This window comes from Elephas maximus, chromosome 3, assembly GCF_024166365.1.
Source record: "Elephas maximus indicus isolate mEleMax1 chromosome 3, mEleMax1 primary haplotype, whole genome shotgun sequence".
Taxonomy (NCBI): domain Eukaryota; kingdom Metazoa; phylum Chordata; class Mammalia; order Proboscidea; family Elephantidae; genus Elephas; species Elephas maximus.
This window is the reverse complement of record NC_064821.1, coordinates 50,430,334-50,452,920: the sequence shown is the minus strand read 5'-3', so window position 1 is coordinate 50,452,920 and position 22,587 is coordinate 50,430,334. Positions and strand designations below refer to the sequence as shown.

The following is a 22,587-nucleotide window of genomic DNA, read 5'->3' as shown; positions in this document are numbered from 1 at the left end:
TACATATGTCACCTTACATGCATGTACAAGTACACCTACAAACATGAAGTCCTAAGATGCTGAATCAGAAGGTACAATGAAGCCTGGGAGAGCCAGAACTCACCAGGATTGCCTTGTGTTGCTGGGTCGTGCAAGTTTTCTACCTTTGACAGGGTACAGTCTTACCACTTTTCTATCACTCTCTATTAGTGGAAAATATTTGGGTTTTCCTTCTCTGGCAGGTTTCCACCTTACACAGGTTCTGGCTTTCGAAGGTTTTACTGTATATGCGTTTGCAATTTTGATAGACACTGCCAAATTGCCCTCCACGAGGTGAACCAATTCACATTGCCACCGGCAATGTGCTCAAGGGCCTGTCTCCCCACAATCACCCCAACACACGTTCTTCAAATGGAAAAACAGTACTTCACTCTAGTTTTGATGTGTATTTATCTTAAGAGTGAAGACTAGGCATCTTTTCATCTGTATATAATAGTGTTCCCCATTTTTTCTACTGGATTTCTTTTCCCTTAGCAATTTAGAGAAACTTTTTTATATTTTAAGGAGATTGCCCTTTGTCAATGATAGAGCTGCAAACATCTTTCCCAGTTTATTTTCCTTTTGACTCTGCTTATGGTGTTTTGTGGCATGCAGGCATTTTTCATGTTAGGATACATTTATCAATCCATTCTTTCACGGGTTCTGGATTTTGTGTCAAGGTCAGAAAAGGCTTTGTCACTCCCATCCAAGATTGGGTCATAACACTCAGCGTTTCAGTCTAAGAAATCATCTGTGGAAGGAAACGCTGCTGTGTTACCCTATAGTGAACATTCCCACGCGATGTGAAATCTAAGTGGATAAGCACTCTCCTCTCATTACACAGAAAACTCTGTGACCACTGAGGAAGATGGATAGGTCTTTCACCTTGACCCTGAGGAGCCAGGGGAGTCCGAATCCCCATCAGACCTCTCTTCTGTCTCCCTCTTCTCTTCCATCAGCTCTGCCAAGTGCCTGATGCAAAATCCAGCATCTAGTGTGAGCTCATTTTTAGGAGGAAAAGGTAAAGAGACAGCAGCCTAGCCACATTTCAAGAGTCACTGTTCAGGAGGGCTTTAATCCACATCCGGAACACCCATCTGTGGAGCCAAAATCCTGAGAGCCATTTCCAAGTGGGGCATGTATCCAGAATATTATACTCACCACTGATTTCTCAAATACCCACTAAATATCTATTAAGAAAACAGTTGTAACTGGGCTCAAAACCTGACTAGAAGCCAGAGGTTCTTCTGCTTTCCTGTAAATGGATTGTAACCTGGGAAGCACGGCCTTCTTACCTCGCAGGTGCACTGAACTGCCAAAGGTAGAGGGACCAGGACCCCTCCTGCAGCAGAGCTCTGACTCCTCAGGCACCAAGAAACACCTGTGGTTCACTGCCAGCGCACCCTTCACCCCCTCGCACTCCTCCACTTCTGCCAGCTCACCCTTCACCCCCTCATGGCGCCTCCGCTCCTGCCAAGCTCACGTTAAGAACATTTTATTGCCCCCTAGTTTTCATTATTAATGAAAAGGGACCAGAATGATCTTTCCTAAAGTTCAGAGAGTCTATAAAGACTAGAAGCTGAAATGCCATTTTACTCGTTTTGGAGATGTGTGATACAATTCTGTCTTGTGGCAAAATGAAAAAGGAGAGAAACTGAGACGGAGCTAACTCTGATCCACTGCACAGCTTTGAAAGGGCAACAGGCTAGGGTTCCTGTGGAGCACTCAGAACTCGCCCAGACCTCCCAGCCATACCACTTGGACTCCTGCCACCCACTCGACCCTGCTTTTTCCAAGTCCACAGCAGACCCCACGAGGGAAAAGAGACCAGGGCACCTGGGGCTATAGCTTCTCTAGTCACCATGTTCCAAATGTCCAGAATTACAGAGACTAGGGCAGAAAGTGGGGCCAGTCACTCTTGTGCTCTAGCTTGGAAGTAAAGAAAACGGAATGAACAAGCTTTTCAAAAACATCAGAACAATTCCTACTTCAACTCAAGCCTGGAAGCAGAGCCTGCCAGCATACAAGGCAGACAAGGGGGCAAGCAGGCAAGAAGCCTGGGGTCAGGGACCCTGGCTCCCCACCACCAACCAGATGGTTCCAAAGACATTTTTTTCTGCCCATCAAGCACAACGGAGTTCCTGGGTGGTGCAAATAGTTAACATGCTTGGCTGCTAATCCAAAGGCTGAAGGTTGGAGACTACCCGGGGGTGCTTGGGAAGAAAGGTCTGGCGATCTACTTTTGAAAAATCAGCTACTAAAAACCCTGTGGATTACAGTTCTACTCTGACACATATGGGGTTGCCATGAGTCAGCATCAACTTGATGGCAACTGATTTTACCAAGCACAGATCATTTGACTGAAGGTGGCAGGGCTTTGCTAGACCCAAAGCACCTAGGAACAATGATGTCTTTCTTTTGCTGCTAGCTCAGATTCACATTGTTCACAGCACCTCCCCAGCAGGCACAACTGGCTAACCAGCTGAATGACCCAGCACTTCACCGCCATCTTGGTGATGGATGAAGAGAAGGTCTACATAGCCAAGTATTTCTGGGACTGCCATTATTCTTTATGCTGCAAGGTCAGATGACAAATTCTTCCTACTATGGGAGAAGTGTGTGTGGCTCTTCGGAATGGAACATAGTCTCTACGAAGGTCTGCCTGCCCAAAGGCCCAGATTAAAGGTGAATGGATGGTAGACAGCCACCATTTCCAGGGTGAGAGAAGCCCCATGGCTTCTTAACTATTCATTGAGTACCAAATACATCAACATTACTCGATTTCTTTAGCTCTGTCTCCATCAGCCAAGAAGTTCTCACCTACCAGGTGACAACAAACATCATCGAGTAAGAACACAGGCGTAGGACTGGGAACCATACATACAACGTGGCAAGGTTGTGCCTGAAAGCACCAAGTCATCTACACCGTGGAGATCCTACAGTCCAGTAAAGGTGCTTATCAACGACCCAGGGCAGGAAGTTGTCATGACATCATCCTGCTGAGACAATATGCACTCTGGTGATGAGCTCGTTGACAGCAGTGGGGAAACTATTATGTCCTTGAGAAGGCTGGCAGCCTGGGCACAGGGCCAAAGCAGTGGTAGAAACTGGGCAGGCCTCACTGTGGTCCCCTCCAGCACTCCTCCAGGTGCAAGCCACGGCTCCGCCACAGCAGTGCATCTAGCTTCTCAATTCATCCCATCAGCTTCCCTTGCAAGCCACCCTGAAAATTAAGTGATATGACAGGCTCATCCACAGTGAGGTGCTGGAACGAAGCCAGTCTGCCAAGTCAGTGCTTGCTATAGCATAGAGTTGCTAGGCTAAATGCACCAAGAGGATAGGGACCAGCTGAAAAGGGCTGGCCACAGCAGTCAGCAAAACAGCCTAACCCAGAGGGCAGCAATCAGAAGAGCTCCACTCTGAAAAGAAGCACCTGGGCAACCTGTAAGGCAAAAAGGCACCACAAAGGCCCGACAACAGTCACAGCTGAAAAGCCAAGACCTGCCTTTACATGTATGTCCTGTGAAGGGCAATCTTATTGGCTTCTCATGGGCTGCAATGCTATCATCAGTGGTGTCTACAGGCAGAAAGGACACTGAGAGGTATAACTATCCCCACTCCATAGATTTAAAAATATGAGCTCCAATTAAGCTGTTAAGAATGCAGAAGAGTCCAGAAATAGAACCATGCTTATATGGTCCACTAATTTTTGACAAAAGGGCCAAGGTAATTCTATGGGGAAAGGATAATCTTTTCACAGTGCTGGAACAACTGGATATCCGTATAGGAAAAAAAAAAAAATGAACCTTGACCCTCATTTCATACCATACACGAAAACTAACTCAAAATGGATCACATACCTAAACGAAAAAGCAAAAACTATAAAGCTTCTGGAAGAAAACACTGGAGAAAATCTTTGCTACCTTGGGTTAGGCAAAGAGGTCTTAAGTCACAAAATGCATAAAACATAAAACAAAAAAATGATAAAATGGATGTCATCAAAATTTAAAACTTTTGCTTTTCAAAAGACACTACCACCTTGGTCAACTGACATAACACAGTTCATAAAGTTTATTTTCTACATTCTAGCTTGGTGAGTAGCATCTGAGGTCTTCAAAGCTTGCAAGCGGCCATATAAAATACAACTACTGGTCTCTAGTTGACTGGAACAAAAGAGAAAGAAGGAAACCAAAGACTCAAAGAAGAAACTAGTCTACAGGACCAACAGCCTACATGAACCACAGCCTCATTTATGCCCATCTACCGCTATTGACCGCTCTGATCAGGGACACAAGAGATGGTCCCAGAGAGAATGGGAGAAAAATGGAAAACAACTCAAATTCTTAAAGAAGGCCAGACTTACTGAACTGGTAGAGACTATAGGAACCCCCAAGGCTACTGCCCTGAGATACCCTTTAAACTTTGTACTGAAGCCACACCCAGAGATCACCCCACAGGTAAATAACAGATTGGCTCATAAAATAAAGAATATCATCTTTGAGTACTGCGCTCCTTTCAAAAATCATCTACATGAGACCAAACGGTCAACATTTACCCTAAAGCAAAGACGAGAAGGTAAGGGGGGTGGTGGCAGGGAAGTAGATTAATGGAAGCAGAATAGAAACAATGAGATATGTTGACACATTGTGAAAAATGTAACCAACGTCACTGAACAAGTATAGAAACTGTTAAACGGGAACCTAATTTGCTGTGTAAACTTTCACCGAAAACACAACAAAATATCATTAAAAAATAAATAAAACGTAGGTTTCCAGGCCCCAGCCCAGACTTGCTAAGTCAGAATCTCTCATTGTGAGGCCCAGGAAGCTTATCCATTTTTTATTATTTTATTTTTATTGAGGTTAAATTCACATGAAATAAAATCTACCGTTTTAACTACAAAAAAAAAAAAAAAGGACACTGTCAAGAAAACAAAAAAGCAAGCCACAGGCTGGGAGAATATACTTACAAAACATAGATCTGGACTTGTAACCAGAATACATAAAGAGTTCTTAAAACTCAATTAAATAAAAACAAAACAAAAAGCTGATTTTTTAAAATGGGCAAAAGATTGGAAGACACATTTCACAAAAGATAATGAATGGCCAGTCAGCACATGAAAATATACTTTACATCATCAATCATTAGCAAAATCCAAGCTAAAAAGCACAATGAGATTTTTGAACATCTAAAGTCAAAATTTGAGAACACCAAGTGTTAGCAAGGGTGTGGAGCAACTGGAACTTTCATACATTGCTGACGGAAATTCAAAATAGTGTAACCATTTTGGAAAACAGTTTAACAGTTTCTTATAAAGTTAAACATGTACCTACCATATAACCTAGCCATTCCACTCCTAGATATTTACTCAAGAGAAATGAAACCATATGTCCACACAAAGACTTGTACACAAATGTTCGCAGCAGCGTTATTCATAATACTACAAAACTGGAAACAACCCAAATGACCATCAACAGGTAACTGGATAAACAAACTGAGATACAGCCATGCAATGCAGTAATGGAGTCAGCAAACTGGCCAGCTGGCCCAGCCCTAGCTGTTTTTGTACAGTCATGAGCTAAGAATGGTTTTCACATTTTAAAGAATTATAAGAAGGAAAAAAAAAAGGAGGTGGAAGAAGAGAGAATGGAGGAGGAGAATATGTAACAGAGACCATGTATGGCTCACAAACTCTAAAAGTATTTACTATCTAAACATTTACAGAAAAAGTTTGCCAACCCCTGGAATATTACTCAGCAAAAAAAAGGAATATATTTTTTCCATATAAATTCTTAAAGTTTTCTTTTATTGTTGTAAAAAATTTATATAACACAGTATTTGCCACTTCTACATTTTTTACATGTACAATTCAGTGACACCAATGATATTAATCACGTTGTGCAACCATCACTAGTATCCACTGCCAAGTTTTTCATCACCACAAACAGATATTCAAGGCTTCTTAAATAACAACTCCCTCTTTCCCCCTCCTTCTTGCCCCTGGTAACCACTAATAAACTTTGGTTTCTATACATTTGCCCATTCTACATATTTCATATAAGTGGAATCATACAATATTTGTCCTTTTGTGATTGACTTACTTCACTCAGCATAATATTTTCAAAGATCATCCACATTGTAGCATGTACAAGGACTTCGTTTCTCTTTATGGCTGAGTAATAGGAATGAATTCTTGATATATACAACAACATGGATGAATCTCAAAATCATTATGCTAAGTGAAAGAAACCAGACACAAAAGACTACCTGCTGTATGATTCTATTTACATGAAATTTTAAAAAAGGCAGAACTGTAGTGACAGAAAGTAGATCTGTGGTTGCCAGAAGCCAGAGGCGGGAAGAGAAGAGGATGTAAGAGGCACAAAGAAACTTTTCTGGGGTGATGGAAAATTTTTACACTGTGATTGTAATGTTGGTAACGTGAATGTATATATTTGTTAAGACTCATCAAATTGGACACTTAAAATTGGTGAATCTTCTTGTATGTAAATTATACTTAAAAAAAAAAAAAAGTATTAAGGGGAATCCAGAAACACAAAACTACCATATGGCCCAGCAATTCCTCTAAGATATCTACCCAAGAGGAATGAAAACATATGTCCATACAAGGAGTTAGACACCAATGATCTTAGCAGTATTATTCACAATAGCCAAAACTGGAAATAAATGCCCATTAACAGGTGAATGGACAGATAAAATGTGGTATATCCATACAATGGAATTCTATAAGCAATAGAAAGGAATGAAGTACTGATACATTCAGGAACCTCAAAAATATTATGCTAAGTTAAAGAAGCCAGACACAACAGATCACATATTTTAAGATTCCACTTAGATAAATGTCCAGAAAAGGCAAATTTACAGCGACAAAAAGTAGATTAGTGGTTGCCTGGGGCTGGAGGTGAAAACAGGGATTGACAGTAAATGAGCATAAGGGATCTCACTGGGGAAATGAAAATGCTCTAAAACTGATTTATGCTGATAGTCGCCTCACTCAGTAAAGTTACTAAAAACCACTTAATTGTACATTTGAATTGGATGGATTTTATGATATGTAAAATATATTTCAATAAAACTGTTTAAAAATAATAATACATTTTTAAAGAGTCTAGAAATAGGCCCATGCAAATATGGTCAACTGATTTTTGATAAGCGGGACAAGTAAGTCAATGGGGATAGGATAATCTCTACAACACGCGGAACTTGAACAACTGGATAGGCATACAGAGAAAAATCAACCTTGACTTTCACCTCACACCATACACAAAAATTAACTAATAGATCACAGATCTAAACATAAAAACCAACAGTATAAAACTTCTAGGAAAAAAATTTTATGACCTTTGTGTCTTAAATAGGACACAAAACCATAAATCATAAAAGAAAAAAGATTAATAGATATTGTCAAAATTAAAACTTTTTGCTTACTTTAAAGATTTGACAGGAACCTTAGGGGAGGAGTGAGTTTATGTTAATGGGGGAGGAACTACTCAGAAAAGGAGGGTAAGAACAGCTGCACAATTCACAGAATGTAATCGATGTCACTGAATTGCACATGTAGAAACGGTTGAATTGGTGGTATGTACTGCTGCGTATATTCTCAACAACAACAAAATAAAACTAAAAAAAAAATAAAACCTTATTTTCTAAAGGCATTGTAAAAAAAAAACGAAAATGCAAGCTACAGACTAGGAGAAATACATATATCTGGTAAAGGACTTGAATCCAGAATATATAAAGAACTCTTACAACTCAAAAATAAGATGACTATTAAAAATGGGCAAAAGGGTTGAACAGGCACTTCACAAAAGATGATATGCAAATAGGCAGTTAAGTATATAAAAGATGCTTAACTTTATTAGTCATCACAGAAATGCAAACCAAAACCATAATGATATATACCACTAAACAAAACAAAACAAAAAAACCCAGTGCCATCCAGTGGATTCCGACTCATAGCGACCCTACAGGACAGAGTAGAACTGCCCCATAGAGTTTCCAAGGAGCGCCTGGTGGATTTGAACTGCTGACCCTTTGGTTAGCAGCCATAGCACTTAACCACTACGCCGCCAGGGTTTCCACTACACACATTAAAACTGCTAAAATTACGAAGACTGAGAATACTGAGTATTAGGATACGGAGAAACTAGAACTCTACATTGCTGGTAGGAACGTCAAATGGTACAACCACTTCGGAAAAACAGGCAGTTTCCCGTAAGGTTAAATATACATTTAACATGTAATCCAACAATTCCACTCCTAGGTGTTTACCCAAAAGAAATAAAAACATACATCTAAACAAAGACTTTTACACAATTGTTCATAGACGCTTTATTCAGAATAGTCCAAAACTGCAAACAACCCACAGTTCATCAACTGGTGTCTGGATAAACAAACTACGGTGAATCCCTACAATGGAATACCACTCAACAATACAAAGGAAGGACTTCTGATACACACAACTTGGATGAATCTCAAGAACATTATGCTGAGCAAAAGAAACCAGACAAAAAAGGGTACGTACTGTATAATTCTATTTATATGAAACTCTAGGAAAAACAGATCTAATCGGTAGCAATAGAAAGCAGATCGGTGGTTGCCCCGGAGCAGAGATAGAGGTAGGACTGGCTGGGAACGGGGCACAAGGGAACCTTTCGGGGTACAGGAAACGTTCTATAATGTGGTGGTAGTTACACGAGAGTAAACACCTACCAAAATTCAAACTGTGCAATCAAAATGGATGCATTTTATTTTATGCCAACTATACTTCAATAATAAAAAAAAAAAAAGTCGAACTAAAAAAACAATCTATTCAGAATTAAAAAAAAAAAAAAAGCTAAAGGGAGTCAGAAGTGATTGAGAACAAAACCCAGCAGTGTGGGTTTTAAGTTCCCTCTCTCCTAAATTAGCAGGTGAGAATAAGACCCAGGACCTGACAATTCTAATTCAACTCTTTAATGTACCCTGTAATATTTAATACATTTACAAAGAATATAATATTTATATATGCTATGAATCACAATCATACTGTTACTAACCCTAAGCCCACCTGATTTACAGCTCAAACACCTCTGAAGCAATCTGTGTGTTCCTCCCCATCCCATACTCACCCACCCACTTCCCAGAGATAACCATTTTCCTGAACTTAGTGTTCATTTATTCTAACTCAACTTTTCTGAGATTTGGAAAGATGAGCAGGTGGCCCCCCGCTGGATAAAGACTACATTTCTTAGCTTCCCTTGCAGACAGATACGACTGTGCAACTGAGTTCCAGCCAATGGCATGAAAGTGGTGTGGGCAATTCCAGGAGGTGTTCTTAGAAGGAAGGGGCATGTCCTTTTCCTTCCTTCTCCCCCTCTTGCTGGAGAGATGGCAGATGGGATGGTTGGAGCTGGAGCAGTCCCTACTGACTCACAAGACAGATGGAGCTGGGTCCCTGATGACCTCTAGCCACCATGGCAGCTTGGACTATTTACACAGCAAAAAAGTACTATTCTAATTTTAAGTCACTCTTGTTTTGGGTTTTCTTTTATTTGTTGCAGAATTTTATAAAACTAATACAGGCTGCACTGTCAGCACAGACACAACCAAAACTACCCTCAACATCAAAGGCTCTTTTACTGGTCTAGGAAACATAAAGAAAGGATTTCTTTATTTAGTTCTTTCCTATAATACTTGCCCTCTTTAATGCCCACTAATAGCATTGATTCGGCACCCCCATGATGGCACATCAGGCATAACAGAGCAAACAAAATGGGTATGGTTCCTGCCCTCAAAAAGCTGCCAATCTAAACCAATAAAACAGGAGAAAGGAGAGGGGGAAAAAAAAAAAAATACAATTTCCTCAAAATTAGAGATACATTTTCTTCATATGCAAACCAATAAATTTTATGTAGTGAAAGTGAAATTGGAGTGCTAAACTATGGGAGAGGGAGAGAGAAAGAGACAGAGGAGAGAGAATAGAAGAGAGAGAGATGGAAGAAACTTCCCTTTTATGTCCTGATGGGAATACAGAGGCTGTCCATATGTGCTCTTTATTTACATGTAGCCTTTTTTTTTTTTTTTTTAAAGTGCAGCCATGGCTTGCTGACCCTAAAGCCCAGTTCAAGTCTGGCTCCTCCATAAGGGCTTGCCTAAAGGCTAGCACTCTGGAGGTTTCCTTTGTTCCTAGATTCTTAACACTTTCAACATTCTTACCGTCAAAGTTGGCGAGTGTTAGTTTTCTCTACTTCCACAGGCACTGGGCTTCCCTCTACGATTCAATGGTGGCCACTTGGAAGGCAAGGCCTGCCAGCCCCGGCACACAGCAGGCCTCATGACTGAAAACTGTGGGTAGTTCACCCAAGGTGATGGTATTCCACACCCTCCTTTAAATCTTCAAGTGCGTTCCTAATACCATTTAGCCATTCAACAAGCATTTCTACAACACCTGCTAAGTCAGCCTCGGGCCATACATTAAAAAAAAAAAAAAAGCTTCTGAGCTCAAGAAATTCACAGTTTGATAGGGAAGACAGTGCGATAAACATTAAAGCATAGTGTGGGGGATAGCTCTCGGGGAACTGAGAGCAAAAGGGACCTCATCCTAGTCAGAATGGAGGCACCTGAAGACCCCAACCTTGAAGAGGAGCAATGAGGTTGTCGGCAAAGAGGAGGAGGTCATTACTGGCAGGGTACCTAGACAAGCGCCTCAGTCCAGCACGTTCCCGGATGTTTCCCTAATTCCCTGAACATTTGCTCAGATACAAACAGTTTTAATATTACTCTAAAAAAAAAAAAAAATTTTTTTTTTAAGAATAATATGAAGTCCCTGGGTGGCACAAACAGTTAAGCACTCAACTACTAGCCCAAAGGTTGGCAGTTTGAACCCACCCAGAGGCGCCTCGGAAGACAGTCCTGGCGATCTGCTTCTGCAAGGTCACAGCCTTGAAAACCCTATGCACACATGGGGCCTCCATGAGTCAGAGTACACTCAATGGCAACTAACAATAACAAGAAGAATACGTTCAAAATAGGTAATACACAAAAATAATTATGATATATTTCAAAGTAAAAACTCAACAGGCTTTTGATTGTCCTCTGGTTGGGTGATGAGCTGGCTACTGCTCCCTGTCCAACCTTCTCTTCTGATACCACCACTCCATGTGCCAGCTACTGTGAACGCCTGGAAGTTTCTTAAACTCATCACATAGTTTCATTTCTATGTGCCTTTGTCCTAGGCTGGAGTGCTCTTATGTACCTGTCTGATTACTGAGCCAATCATCCTTCCAGATCCATTAAACACCTCCCGCCCTCTGAAGCTGCCCTTTGCCTCTCTGGTACCACCACCCTCACCTGTATACCCCTCAAGTGTACTGCTGTGTTTGCTCAACTGCCTTTTCTACTAGTCTGGGCCAGCTTCAGAAAGCAATCGAGCCTTATTCATCTTTTCATCCCCAGAGTCTAGCACAGTATGTGGCACATAGTAGGCATTCAATAAATGCTTGCTCAGTGAATTAAGAAGTCAGGGGTAAACATGTTACTAAACAGGGCAATAGAAGAAGCAAAAGAGAAAGCAATCTTTCTTCTCTCTCTCAGGATTTCTAATCAAATGGTTCAAAGCCTTTCACTACCCTCAAGCATTTACATCCTATTTTAGGAATAGGCATAAGCAATAGGTCAGCCTTTGAGAGGGCCTAAATTGCTTACCAAAGACAGTAATATTCAATAGAAAATGTTCAGGCCTAAGAAAAAAATTATCCTACAAAATTTGCATTGGCCCTGTCTGTATCTCAAAATTACCTTTCTCCTTGTCTCTCTGGAAAGACAGAAGAAAATTCGGTATGGAGTAAATGGATGAATCAAGCATCTATCAGGGCTCAGGTTGAGGACTGTACCGACACTGCACACATACCAATCTTGACTCCAGATTGAACAAAAGGAAATCAAACAAGAAACCAAGAATGTCACACCTCCTCTCAGATCACAACCTGACTTTTCCTGAGGTCTCCTCAACTTTCTTTGAAGCCCAGAGAAAACTGGTTTATTCTAGCTCCAGGTGACACCAAGCTCCCCCTTAGTGTCAACCTCCTACCACTTTCACAAAGCCTTCCCTGACTTCTCAAGCCCACATTAATTTTTCTCTTTTCTGTACTCTTGTGGAATTTCTTGTCTGTATAATTAATTCTGGCATGAAATCATGATGCCTTATATTATCTTAGTTTCTTAAGAGTTTATTTTACCTCTTCCAAAGAGCCTGTAAGATTCTTAAAGACTAGGATCATGTCCTTAAATCTCTCACGATACCGTACTGAGCATACAGTAGGTAATTAATAAACACTGATGAGTTGAACTGGCACCATTCTGGTAGGTCTCCATGTTCCCTTGGCCACCATTTGCATTTACTAACATCTCAAGGACAATGACATTGACCAAACCAAACCCAAACCCACTGCCGTCGGGTCAATTCTGACTCGTAGCAACCCTATAGGACAGGGTAGAACTTCCCCATAGTTTCCAAGGAGTGCCTGGCAGATTCGAACTGCCGACCTTTTGGTTAGCAGCCGTAGCACTTAACCCCTACGCCACCAGGGTTTGACATTCACCAAAGAGCAGAGATATCTAAAGAGGTCCAGAACAGGACTACTGCCCCAAGCAAGTGGGCTAGGAAGTGTGGAGATGAAGATTCGTGAGTACTGGGCTCCTGGGGTACTCTCAGGAAAAGGTGCCTATTATGAAATAAATTGTGGTTCCCCCAGCCATAAAAAATGTGTTGGAATTCTAACCCCTATACGTATGGATGTGACCTAATCTAACATAATCACCTTTCATAATGCAATCTAATGTAATGTAATGGATCAGTTGACATCTTACCCGTATAGTTGTTGTTATTGTTAGTTGCTGTTGAGTCAATTCTGACTCATGGTGACCCCATATATTACACAGTAGAGCTGCTCCATAGGGTTTTCTTGGCTGTAGCTTTTTTTTTAATTACATCATTATGTAATTGCCAAACTACGTCATTACATAACTGCCAAACCACTGAGAACCATGGCCCAGCCAAGCTGATGCACAACCTTAACCATTATACCATTCAACCAAATTTTGGGAAAGAATAAATGTTTGGATTGAAATATTTGTTTTGAGTTAACGCAGTTCTAGAAGGGCAATATGGGGGGTACTCTTCTGCCTTAGAAAATTTTGTATCTATAAACTTGTGCCTCTTATTTTCCTTTTTTAATTTTATTGTTTCAGGTGAAAGTTTACAGCGCAAATTAGTTTTCCATTCAAAAATTTTATACACAAATTGTTTTGTGACTTTAGCCGCAATCCCTGCAATGTATCAGCACTCTCTCCCTTTCCCTTTCCGCCCTGGGTTCTCAGTGTTCACTCATCCAGTTTCCCTGTTCCTTTCTGCCTTCTTGTCTTTGCTTTTGGGTAGGTGTTGCCCATTTAGTCTCGTATACTTGATTGAACTAAGGAGCGCATTCCTCACACGTGTTATTGTTTGTTTTATAGACCTGTCTAATCTTTGGCTGAAAGGTGGACTTCGGGAGTGGCTTCAGTTCTGAGTTAGCAGGGTATCCAGGGGCCATAGTCTCGAGGTTCCTCCAGTCTCTGGTCAGACCAGTAAGTCTGGTCTTTTTTTTTTTATGAATCTGAATTTTGTTCTACATTTTTGTCCCACTCTGACCCTGTATTGCGATCCCTGTCAGACGGGTCAGTGGCAATAGCCAGGCACCATCTGGTTCTTCTCGGCTTGGTCTGGTCGAGGCTGTGTGGTTCATACACTCCTTTAATCCTTTGGACTAATATTTTCCTTGTGTCTTTGGTTCTCTTCATTCCCCTTTGCTCCGAGCATGCTGGGACCAATAGATGTATCTTAGATGGCCACGCCCAAGCTTTTAGGACTCCAGACACTACTCACCAAAGTAGGATGTAGAACACTTTCTTTACGAACTGTCTTATGCCAATTGATCTAGATGTCCCTGAGACCATGGTCCCCAGCCCTTGGCCCCAATAACTCAGTCCCTCAAGGTGCTTGGGTGTGTCTAGGAAGCTTCTATGGCTTTGCCTTGTTCAAGTTGTGCTGACATCCCCTATATTGTGCACTGTTTTTCCCTTCACCAAAATTAACACTTGTCTACTATCTAGTTAATGATTTCCCCTTCCCACTCTTCCTCTCCCTCAAAGATTTTTTTTTTTTCTATATGTAAACCTTTTCTTGGGTTTTTATAATAGTGGTCTCAACAATATTTGTTCTTTTGTGATAGACTTATTTCACTTAGCATAAAGCCCTCCAGATTTGGCTGTAATTTTAAGGGAAGGAGATCACCAGGCCTTTTCTTCTGTACCAGTGTAGGATGGATCCTACATCTAATCACTTCTGAGTTATACAAAGAACAGCACAGACACACAGCCATTTGAGCACATACTGGGGAAGACAGAGGCCATGTGAGGATCACCAAGAACCAAGGAACACCTGGAGTTACCAACAAGGAAGGAACTGACACGGCTGAGACCCTGATTTGGACTTTTAGCCTCCAGAACTGTGAGAAAATTAATTTCTGTACTTTAAAGCCCCCACACTTGTGTTTGTGTTGCAGCAGCACTAGGACTCTAAGATAGTGCCCTTCTCCGAGCTGTGCACACTGGGGCTGAGCCCAGGGAATCCCATTTTCTGTGCCTGGAATGCCCTTAAAAAGCCGAGAAATGGGAAGGAAAGAACTGCTGGGATCTCAATATAAAATTGGCAGGAATGCACATCAGTGGAGGCCATAAATCCCCCCTGGGACACAGACAATGCCTCAGTGATAAGCATGCAGATTGCACACCTAGTTCAGAAACTCCCCTGAGTTTGCTTGTAATTAAGGGGGTTAGAAAGGTAAAAAAATATATATAAACTCAATTAATCATTTAAATATTTAAAGTCAGATTTTTTTCCCCTCACTCCAGGATTAGTATATTTCATAATGCCAGCAGCAGACAGCCCTGGTTTTTACTGGGGTTCATTTTAGAGCATGTTTAAACTAGTCAGATTGAGTGATGCTTCCAGCAACTAATCGCATGTCAAATAAAAGATATTTTATGTAATAAATTACCGCTACAAGTAATTCAAATGTCATTTATCAGTTTTATTATCAGTCAGGCAAAGTCTTGTTTCTCTATATTAATCAAAATCAAGTTTTTTTTTTTTTTTGGAGCAGTTTTGACACCTCTTGGCAAAAGTACAGGAGTGAAGAGGTAGAGTTGTCCCTGGAGCTGAGAAGAGAATGTAACGGTACAAGAAGGATGATGCTACGGGGTGACAACTAAAAACTTCAGGTATTTAAAATTACCATTACCATTGTTTTTATAGTAGTGTCAAAGTGGGAAGGAGTCTGTCCCTAAGAGGATGGATTTTATTTTTAGGGTTGGGAGACACTTAAAAACACTCCTAGGTAAATGTGCAAATGCTTTTTCTCGGCAAGATCTGGGCCTGAGGGTGGTTTAAACGACTGAACAGCACCCCTGCTGCGCCCTCCCCCCTCTTTGCCACTTTCAGAAAGACTAAGAGTTTAGCCCTTCGTGCCCACTGAAAGGAGGCAAACACATGACATTTGAAGCCCAGCTTTGTGACCAGCCGGAATAATTGTTCTGAGCAGGAAGTTTCCAAGTAGCTGAGAGACTTGTTTGGTATTAAGCCATGGGAGGAAACAGCTGGAATAGAACAGATGTGCATCGTAGAAAATTCTGCACCCCAGCTGCCACTGCCTGTCCTCAGCAAATCCCATTTAACGGCTGGGTCCAGTGACACAACTGAAGAAAAAGTGTGGAGACATCACCTTCGGTTAAAGAGAAACACATAAAGTATGTTTAGTGACCCAAAGCAAACACTGTGGGCCGAAAAGGATGCTTGCTAGCCAGGGAGGACAAATGAGTGCCAAGTCAACAAGAAGCTACTACTGACGACTCAGTAGCCCAATACGAAGACCAACGCTGAAGCTGTTTCTCTGGCCTAAGAGGTCATGATAACGTCAATGGGTTTGTTAGCAAGGCAAGGTCAGATGAGATAAACCAGAGTGCATGCCACCTGGCCTCAGCCATCCAGTCTTACCCTGAAAGGGAAAGAAAGGAGATAGCTAAATGAGATCTGTGACACACAAAACCCATTCTGACACACTGCCTGGTGCCCTGGGCAGGTATGGAGAAGCGAAGGCCTTTCTTCTCTTCTGTAACGTCAGCTGTGGCTGACACTGGTGAAGTGGGAGTAAGAAGGTAGCTTCAGACTGTGTGTGGGGAGCTCAAAATGAACCTGTCATTTTAAAATACATCTTTTAAATATCTAACACTATTTTGAATCATTTTTTGAAAAACTAAAACTGAGACAGACAATTATAGAAAAGACATTTTAAAAGATAACAGATACAGTGCTGAATTATGTTAAAGAAAGAAAACTGAGCTATTTTTCACAGTCACCACGTGTCTGTCAGTTTGTCACATCACACCATGGTGGCTTGCGTGTTGTTGTGATGTTGAACGTTACGCCACCACTATTTCCCATACAAGCAAGGTCACGCACAGTGAGTGGGTAAGTTTCAGCAGAGCTTCCAGACCAAGACAGACTAAGAAGAAGAGCCTGGCAGTCTATTTTTGAGTAAACTGGCCAGTGAAAACCTTCTGAACAGCCATGGAACACTGTCTGATATAGTGCCAGAAATGAGCCCCTTGGGTTGGAAGGCACTCAATATACGACTGGAGAAGAGCTGCCTCCTCAAAGTAGAGAGTGGACCTTAATTACGTGGAAGGAGTAAAACTTTCAAGACCTTTGTTTGCTGATATGGCACAACTCAAAGCGAGAAGAAACAGCTGCAAACATCCATTAATAATCAGAACATGGAATGTATAAAGTACGAATCTAGGAAAATTGGAAGTTGTCAGAAGTGAAATGAAACAAATAAAGATCGATATCCTAGGCATTAGTGAGTTGAAATGGACTGGCATTGGCCACTCTGAATTGGACAATTACATGGTCTACTATGCCAGGAATGGCAAATGGAAGAGGAACGGCACTGCACTCATCGTCAAAAAGAACATTTCAAGATCTATACTGAAATACAATGCTGTCAGTGATAGGATAATATCCAAATGCCTACAAGGAAGGCCAGTTAATACGACTATTATTCAAATTTATACACCAACCACTAAGGCCAAAGATGAAGAAACTGAAGATTTTTACTAACGTCTGCAGTCTCAAATTGTTCAAACATGCAATCAAGATGCACTGATAATTACTGGTGACTGGAATGTCAGAGTTGGAAACAAGAAGGATCAGTAGTTGGAAGACATGGCCTTGATGATAGAAACGATGCCAAAGATAACATGAGAGAATTTTGCAAGACTAAAGACTTCTTCATTGCAAATACCTTTTTTTTTTAAACAACCTAAAAGCGACTATACACATGGACCTTGCTAATGGAATACGTAAGAATCAAATTGACTACATCTGTGGAAAGAGATGATGAAGAAGCTCAATATCATCAGTCAGAACAAGGTCAGGGGCCGACTTCGAAACAGACTATCAACTGTTCATATGCAAGTTCAAGCTGAAGCTGAAGAAAATGAAAACCGGTCCATGAGAGAGGAAGGACAACCTTGAGTATATTCCACCTGAATTTAGAGACCATCTCAAGAAGAGATTTGACACACTGAACATTAACAACCAAAGACCAGATGAATTGTGGGGTATCTAGGACACTATACATGAAGAAAGCGAAAGGTCATTAAAAGACAGGAAGAAAGAAAAGACTGAAATGGATGTCAGAAGAGACTCCGAAACTTGCTTTGAACGTAGAGTAACTAAAGCGAATGGAAGAAATGATGACGTAAAGGAGTTGAATATAAGATTTCAGAGGCAGCTAGGGAAGACAAAGTAAAGTATTATAATGAAATGTGCAAAGACCTGGAGATAGAAAACCAAAAGGGAAGAACACGCTCGACATTTCTCAATCTGAAAGGACACGTAGAAAAAAATTCAAGCCTCAAGTTGCAATACTGAAGAAATCTACAGGCAAAATAGCAAACGATGCAGGAAGCTTCAAAAGAAGATGGAAGGAATACACAGAGCAACTGTATCAAAAAGAACTGGTCAACATTCAACCATCTCAGGAGGTAGCATATGATCAAGAACTGATGGTACTGCAGGAGGAAGTCCAAACTGCACTGAAGGCACTGGTGAAAAACAAGGCTTCAGAAATTAATGGAATACCAACTGAGATATTTCAACAAACAGATCCAGCACTGGAAGCACTCATTTGTCCATGCCAAGGAATCTAGAAGACAGCTACCTGGCCATCTGACTGGAAGACATCCATATTTGTGCCCATTCCAAAGAAAGATGATCCAACAGAATGCAGAAATTATTGATCAGTATCAAACAATAATATTACATGCAAGTAAAATTTTGCTGAAGATCATTCAAAAGAAGTTGCAACCGTACATCCCCAGGGAACTGCCAGAAATTCAAGCCTGATTCTGAAGAGGACACGGAACGAGGGATGTCACTGCTGATGTTACATGGATCTTGGCTGAAAGCAGAGAATACCAGAAAGATGTTTATCTGTGTTTTATTGACTATGCAAAGGCATTTGGCTGTGTGGATCATAACAAATTATAGGTAACATTGCAAAGAATGGAATTCCAGAACACTTTATTGTGCTCATGAGGAACCTGTACATAGACCACGAGGCAACTGTTCAAACAGAATAAAGGGATACCACGTGGTTTAAAATCAGGAAAGGTGGATGTCAAGGTTGTATCCTTTCACCACACTTATCCAATCTGTATGCTGAGCAAATGATCTGAGAAACTGGACTATATGAAGAAGAACATCATATTAGTTATCTAGTGCTGCCGTGACAGAAATACCACAAGTGGATGGCTTTTACAAAGAGAAATTTATTCTCTCACATTTTAGGAGGTTACAAGTCCAAATTCAGGGTGTCAGCTATGTCAGCTCTAGAGGAAGATTCCTTGTCATTAATCTTCCCCTGGTCGAGGAGCTTCTCAGGCACAGGGACCCGGTGTCCAAAGGACATGCGCTGCTCCTGGTGCAGCTTTCTTGGTGATATGAGGTCCCCAACTCTCTGTTTGTTTCCCTTTCCTTTAATCTCTTCAGAAATAAAAGGTGGTGCAGGCCATACCCCAGGGAAACTCCCTTTACCTTGGATCAGCGAGGTAACCTGAGTAAAGGTGGTGTTACAATCCCACCCTAATCCTCTTAACATGAAATTACAATCACAAAATGGAGGACAACCACACAATACTGAGAATCATGGCCTAACCAAGTTGATACACACATTTTTGGGAAGACATAAACCAATCCATGACAAACATGGTATCAGGATTGCAGGAAGACTCATTAACAACCTGTGATATGCAGATGACACAACCTTGCTTGCTGAAAGCAAAGAGGTCTTGAAGCAATTACTGATGAAGATCAAAGGCTTTATCTGTATGGAACATACCATATACCTTCAGTGTGGATTACACCTCAACATAAAGAAAACAAAAATCCTTACAACTTGATCAATAAGCAACATCATGATAAACAGAAAAAATTGAAGGCAAGGATTTCATTTTACTTGGATCCACAATCAACACCCATGGAAGCAGCAGTCAAGAAATCAAACAACCCATTGCACTGGGCAAATGTGTTGCAAAAGACCTCTTCAAAGTGTTAAAAAGCAAAGGTGTCACTCTGAGGACTAAGGTGTGCCTGATCCAAGCCATGGTATTTTCAACTGCCTCATATGCATGCGAGGGCTGGACAATAAATAAAGCAGACAAAAGAAGACTTGATGCCTTTGGATTATGGTCTTTGGAGAAGAATATTAAATATACCATGGACTTCCAGAAGAACAAACAAATCTGTCTTAGAAGAAGTATAGCCAGAATGCTCCTTAGAAAGGAGAATGGTGAGACTTCATCTCACATACTCTGGACATGTTATCAGGAGGGATCAGTCCCTGGAGAAGGACATCATGCTTGGTAAAGCAGACGACCTCAGCGAAAGAGAGGAAGACCCTCAACAAGACAGACTGACACAGTGGCTGCAACAATGGGTTCAAACATAGCAACGACTGTGAGGATGGCACAGGACTGGGTGGTGTTTCCTTCCATTGTACATGGGGTCGCTATGAGTCGGAACGACTCAACAGCACCTAACAACAACATTTTCCATAGCTTTGGAGTCCATGTCCTCTTCTTTTTAGACTTTATATAAGTGATTTAAAGAACGGGTTCTGGATGTACTTTGAAATTATACATATATTATTACCGGAATAAACTTTATTTCTAAAGTAGTTTTCAGTTAAAACAAAATCTTTCATTGGCCATGGTCTCGGGTAAGCAACATTCAAAAAGGATCTTTATATTTTAATCTGAAATTCTCTAACAGACTCCCACTCTATGCACTCATCTGCTAACTGAAAGGTCTGCAGTTCGAATTCATCAGCCACTCCTCAGGAGAAAGATGTGACACCCTGCTTATGTAAAGCCTTACAGCCTTGGAAACCCGATGGGGCAGTTCTACTCTGTCCTGTAGGGTCATTATGAGTCGGAATTGACTCAACAGCAATGGTTTTTTTTATAACCAGGGCTTGAAGGAAGGGAGGAAAGGAATGAAGGGAAGGAGAGGAGGGGAGGAAGAGAAGAGGCAGAGAGGAAGGGAGGGAGAAGGCCAACCTAAACCTACTAATGTTAACTTTAAAAAGTAAAATCAGGAGTCAAGTTATTTCAGCGAGCAAAGGACAATGTACTCGGAATCAGATGCCCGTGTTCTCACTAGGGAGAACAGTAACACTCAAAAGCACTGACATAAGGAAATGAAAACAGGACCACTGTATATTTCCACAGTTCCTTGCATGTAACCAAAACATTCGAAACAACACAATGAAACTCATTTATTCTGGCCCCTTGTCTCTTCTTAAAACTTTGTCACATACTTAAAAGCTTGCGTAGAAGAGGATTTGGTTGTGTCACGTTCTTTTGGAAAAACCCAAAGTACTTTCCGGGGCTCCCCATTTCTCCGGCCTTGCTGAGTTTGGGAGACAGGAAGCATTGCTCTCTGGCCAGAGTCCTGAATCCCAATCAAGGTTAAAGCAAGAGTTGGAGCAAGTGACTTACTGCACGGCTGAGGAAGGAGGTGAGGGGGCTGGACAGGAACCACCTGTGTGGCTGGGCCCAAGGACGAAGGCTCGTCCGCAGAAGTGCCCGACTGCTGGAAAGCCAAATCGATCTCTTCATCTGTCAGCCCTGGGGGAAGAGGACAGAATTGCAGATGAGTACCTTTCTCCAGTGTCCCTGGCCGCCAATGAAAACTTCATCAAGACAAGACCCTTTCAGCCACCGAATGCCTAGCACCCTGGAACGCTGCTTCCTCGATTTCGGATTCTCTGGAACCTCTCTCAGTTGCAATTTAACCTTAAGCGACAGAATATTAGCCTCAACACTGCTTCCAAATGTGGCTCATTCAATTTCCTTAATTTATCCTTAAGTTTATTGCTGCTTCTGAAGTCGCTCCGAACTGCAATTCTCCATTCTTCCCCCGAAAACAGACACCATCAACTGCAAATGCGGCTCATTTTAATCTGTAATGGTGTTAAAAAAAGAGGGAAAAAAACTAACAATAATGCATGAAAACAGACAGGGAAACAAAAAACTAATTATTGGGTGAGACGACTAATTAGTCTAGATTGTTTCCGAAGACGGGAATAATTTGCTTTATTTTATGACAAATGCAGAAATAAAAAGAAAAATCAGGACTGACTGTGATTAGTATGAATGGGATACAGAATGTAAAGAAGAAAATAAAACAAGAAAACAGATCAAAACAAGGCCAGGCCCAAACTTTCAGATGATTATTGCTCTAGCCTATCACAGGCTGCCTATATCGCCTTTGGCTAGTTGTTCTTTTTCCCTTTTTTTTTTTTTCCATCCTCCCGACACTTGGAGCCACACTGCACGTGGGACATGAGGAAATCACAGGGCGCCATCTGCAGTGGCCAGAACATGTGGAGAGGATTTGTCCATGGAGGAATGAAAGGCAAGTGAGAAACCCATGAAGACCACATTTCCAGTGGGCAAACAGCTGGAATAGTTTCAGCAGGTCTGAGGTAGGCTGGGGACGGTGACTCTCCCCCAACCACCCCAAAGGAAGGGGCGCAGCTTAGCTCACAGGTGTGAGGAGAACTTCCCCCAAGGCCAACCGGGAAGTAACTCAGAGCATACAGAAGCTCTCTGGCCACTGGGGCGGGAAAAGCAGGTGGGGGTGAGGGGGGAGGGGGGGTCACGCTAGCCTGCGAAAGACCACTCCGGCCAGCCCATGCTGTTCCGGGAATCCCAATCTCCAGTCTGGCGGCAACACTGAGCTTTTAAACTTGAGCTGAGAGCTCTTCCACATCTGGTCAGCAGCTCTCCATTAGAGGCCCACAGCACGGTCTATTTGCCCCTACGGGTGGATGAAGTATAAGGAGGTTCTGAGGGTCAGCATCTTCAAAAGCATGGTGCCTCACACTCTGTGCCAAGGGGCTA

General features: G+C 41.6%; 1 protein-coding gene across 2 annotated transcripts in view; it reads right to left on the bottom strand.

Moving 5' to 3' along the window:
* Nucleotides 1-22,587, bottom strand: part of PEX14 (peroxisomal biogenesis factor 14) — a 162,608-nt gene that overhangs the window by 14,783 nt on the left and 125,238 nt on the right. For both annotated transcript variants that reach the window (XM_049877893.1, XM_049877894.1), the window contains exon 4: nucleotides 21,181-21,309. In XM_049877893.1, coding sequence (XP_049733850.1) covers nucleotides 21,181-21,309 — 129 coding nt within the window. The remainder of the gene's footprint in view (nucleotides 1-21,180; nucleotides 21,310-22,587) is intronic.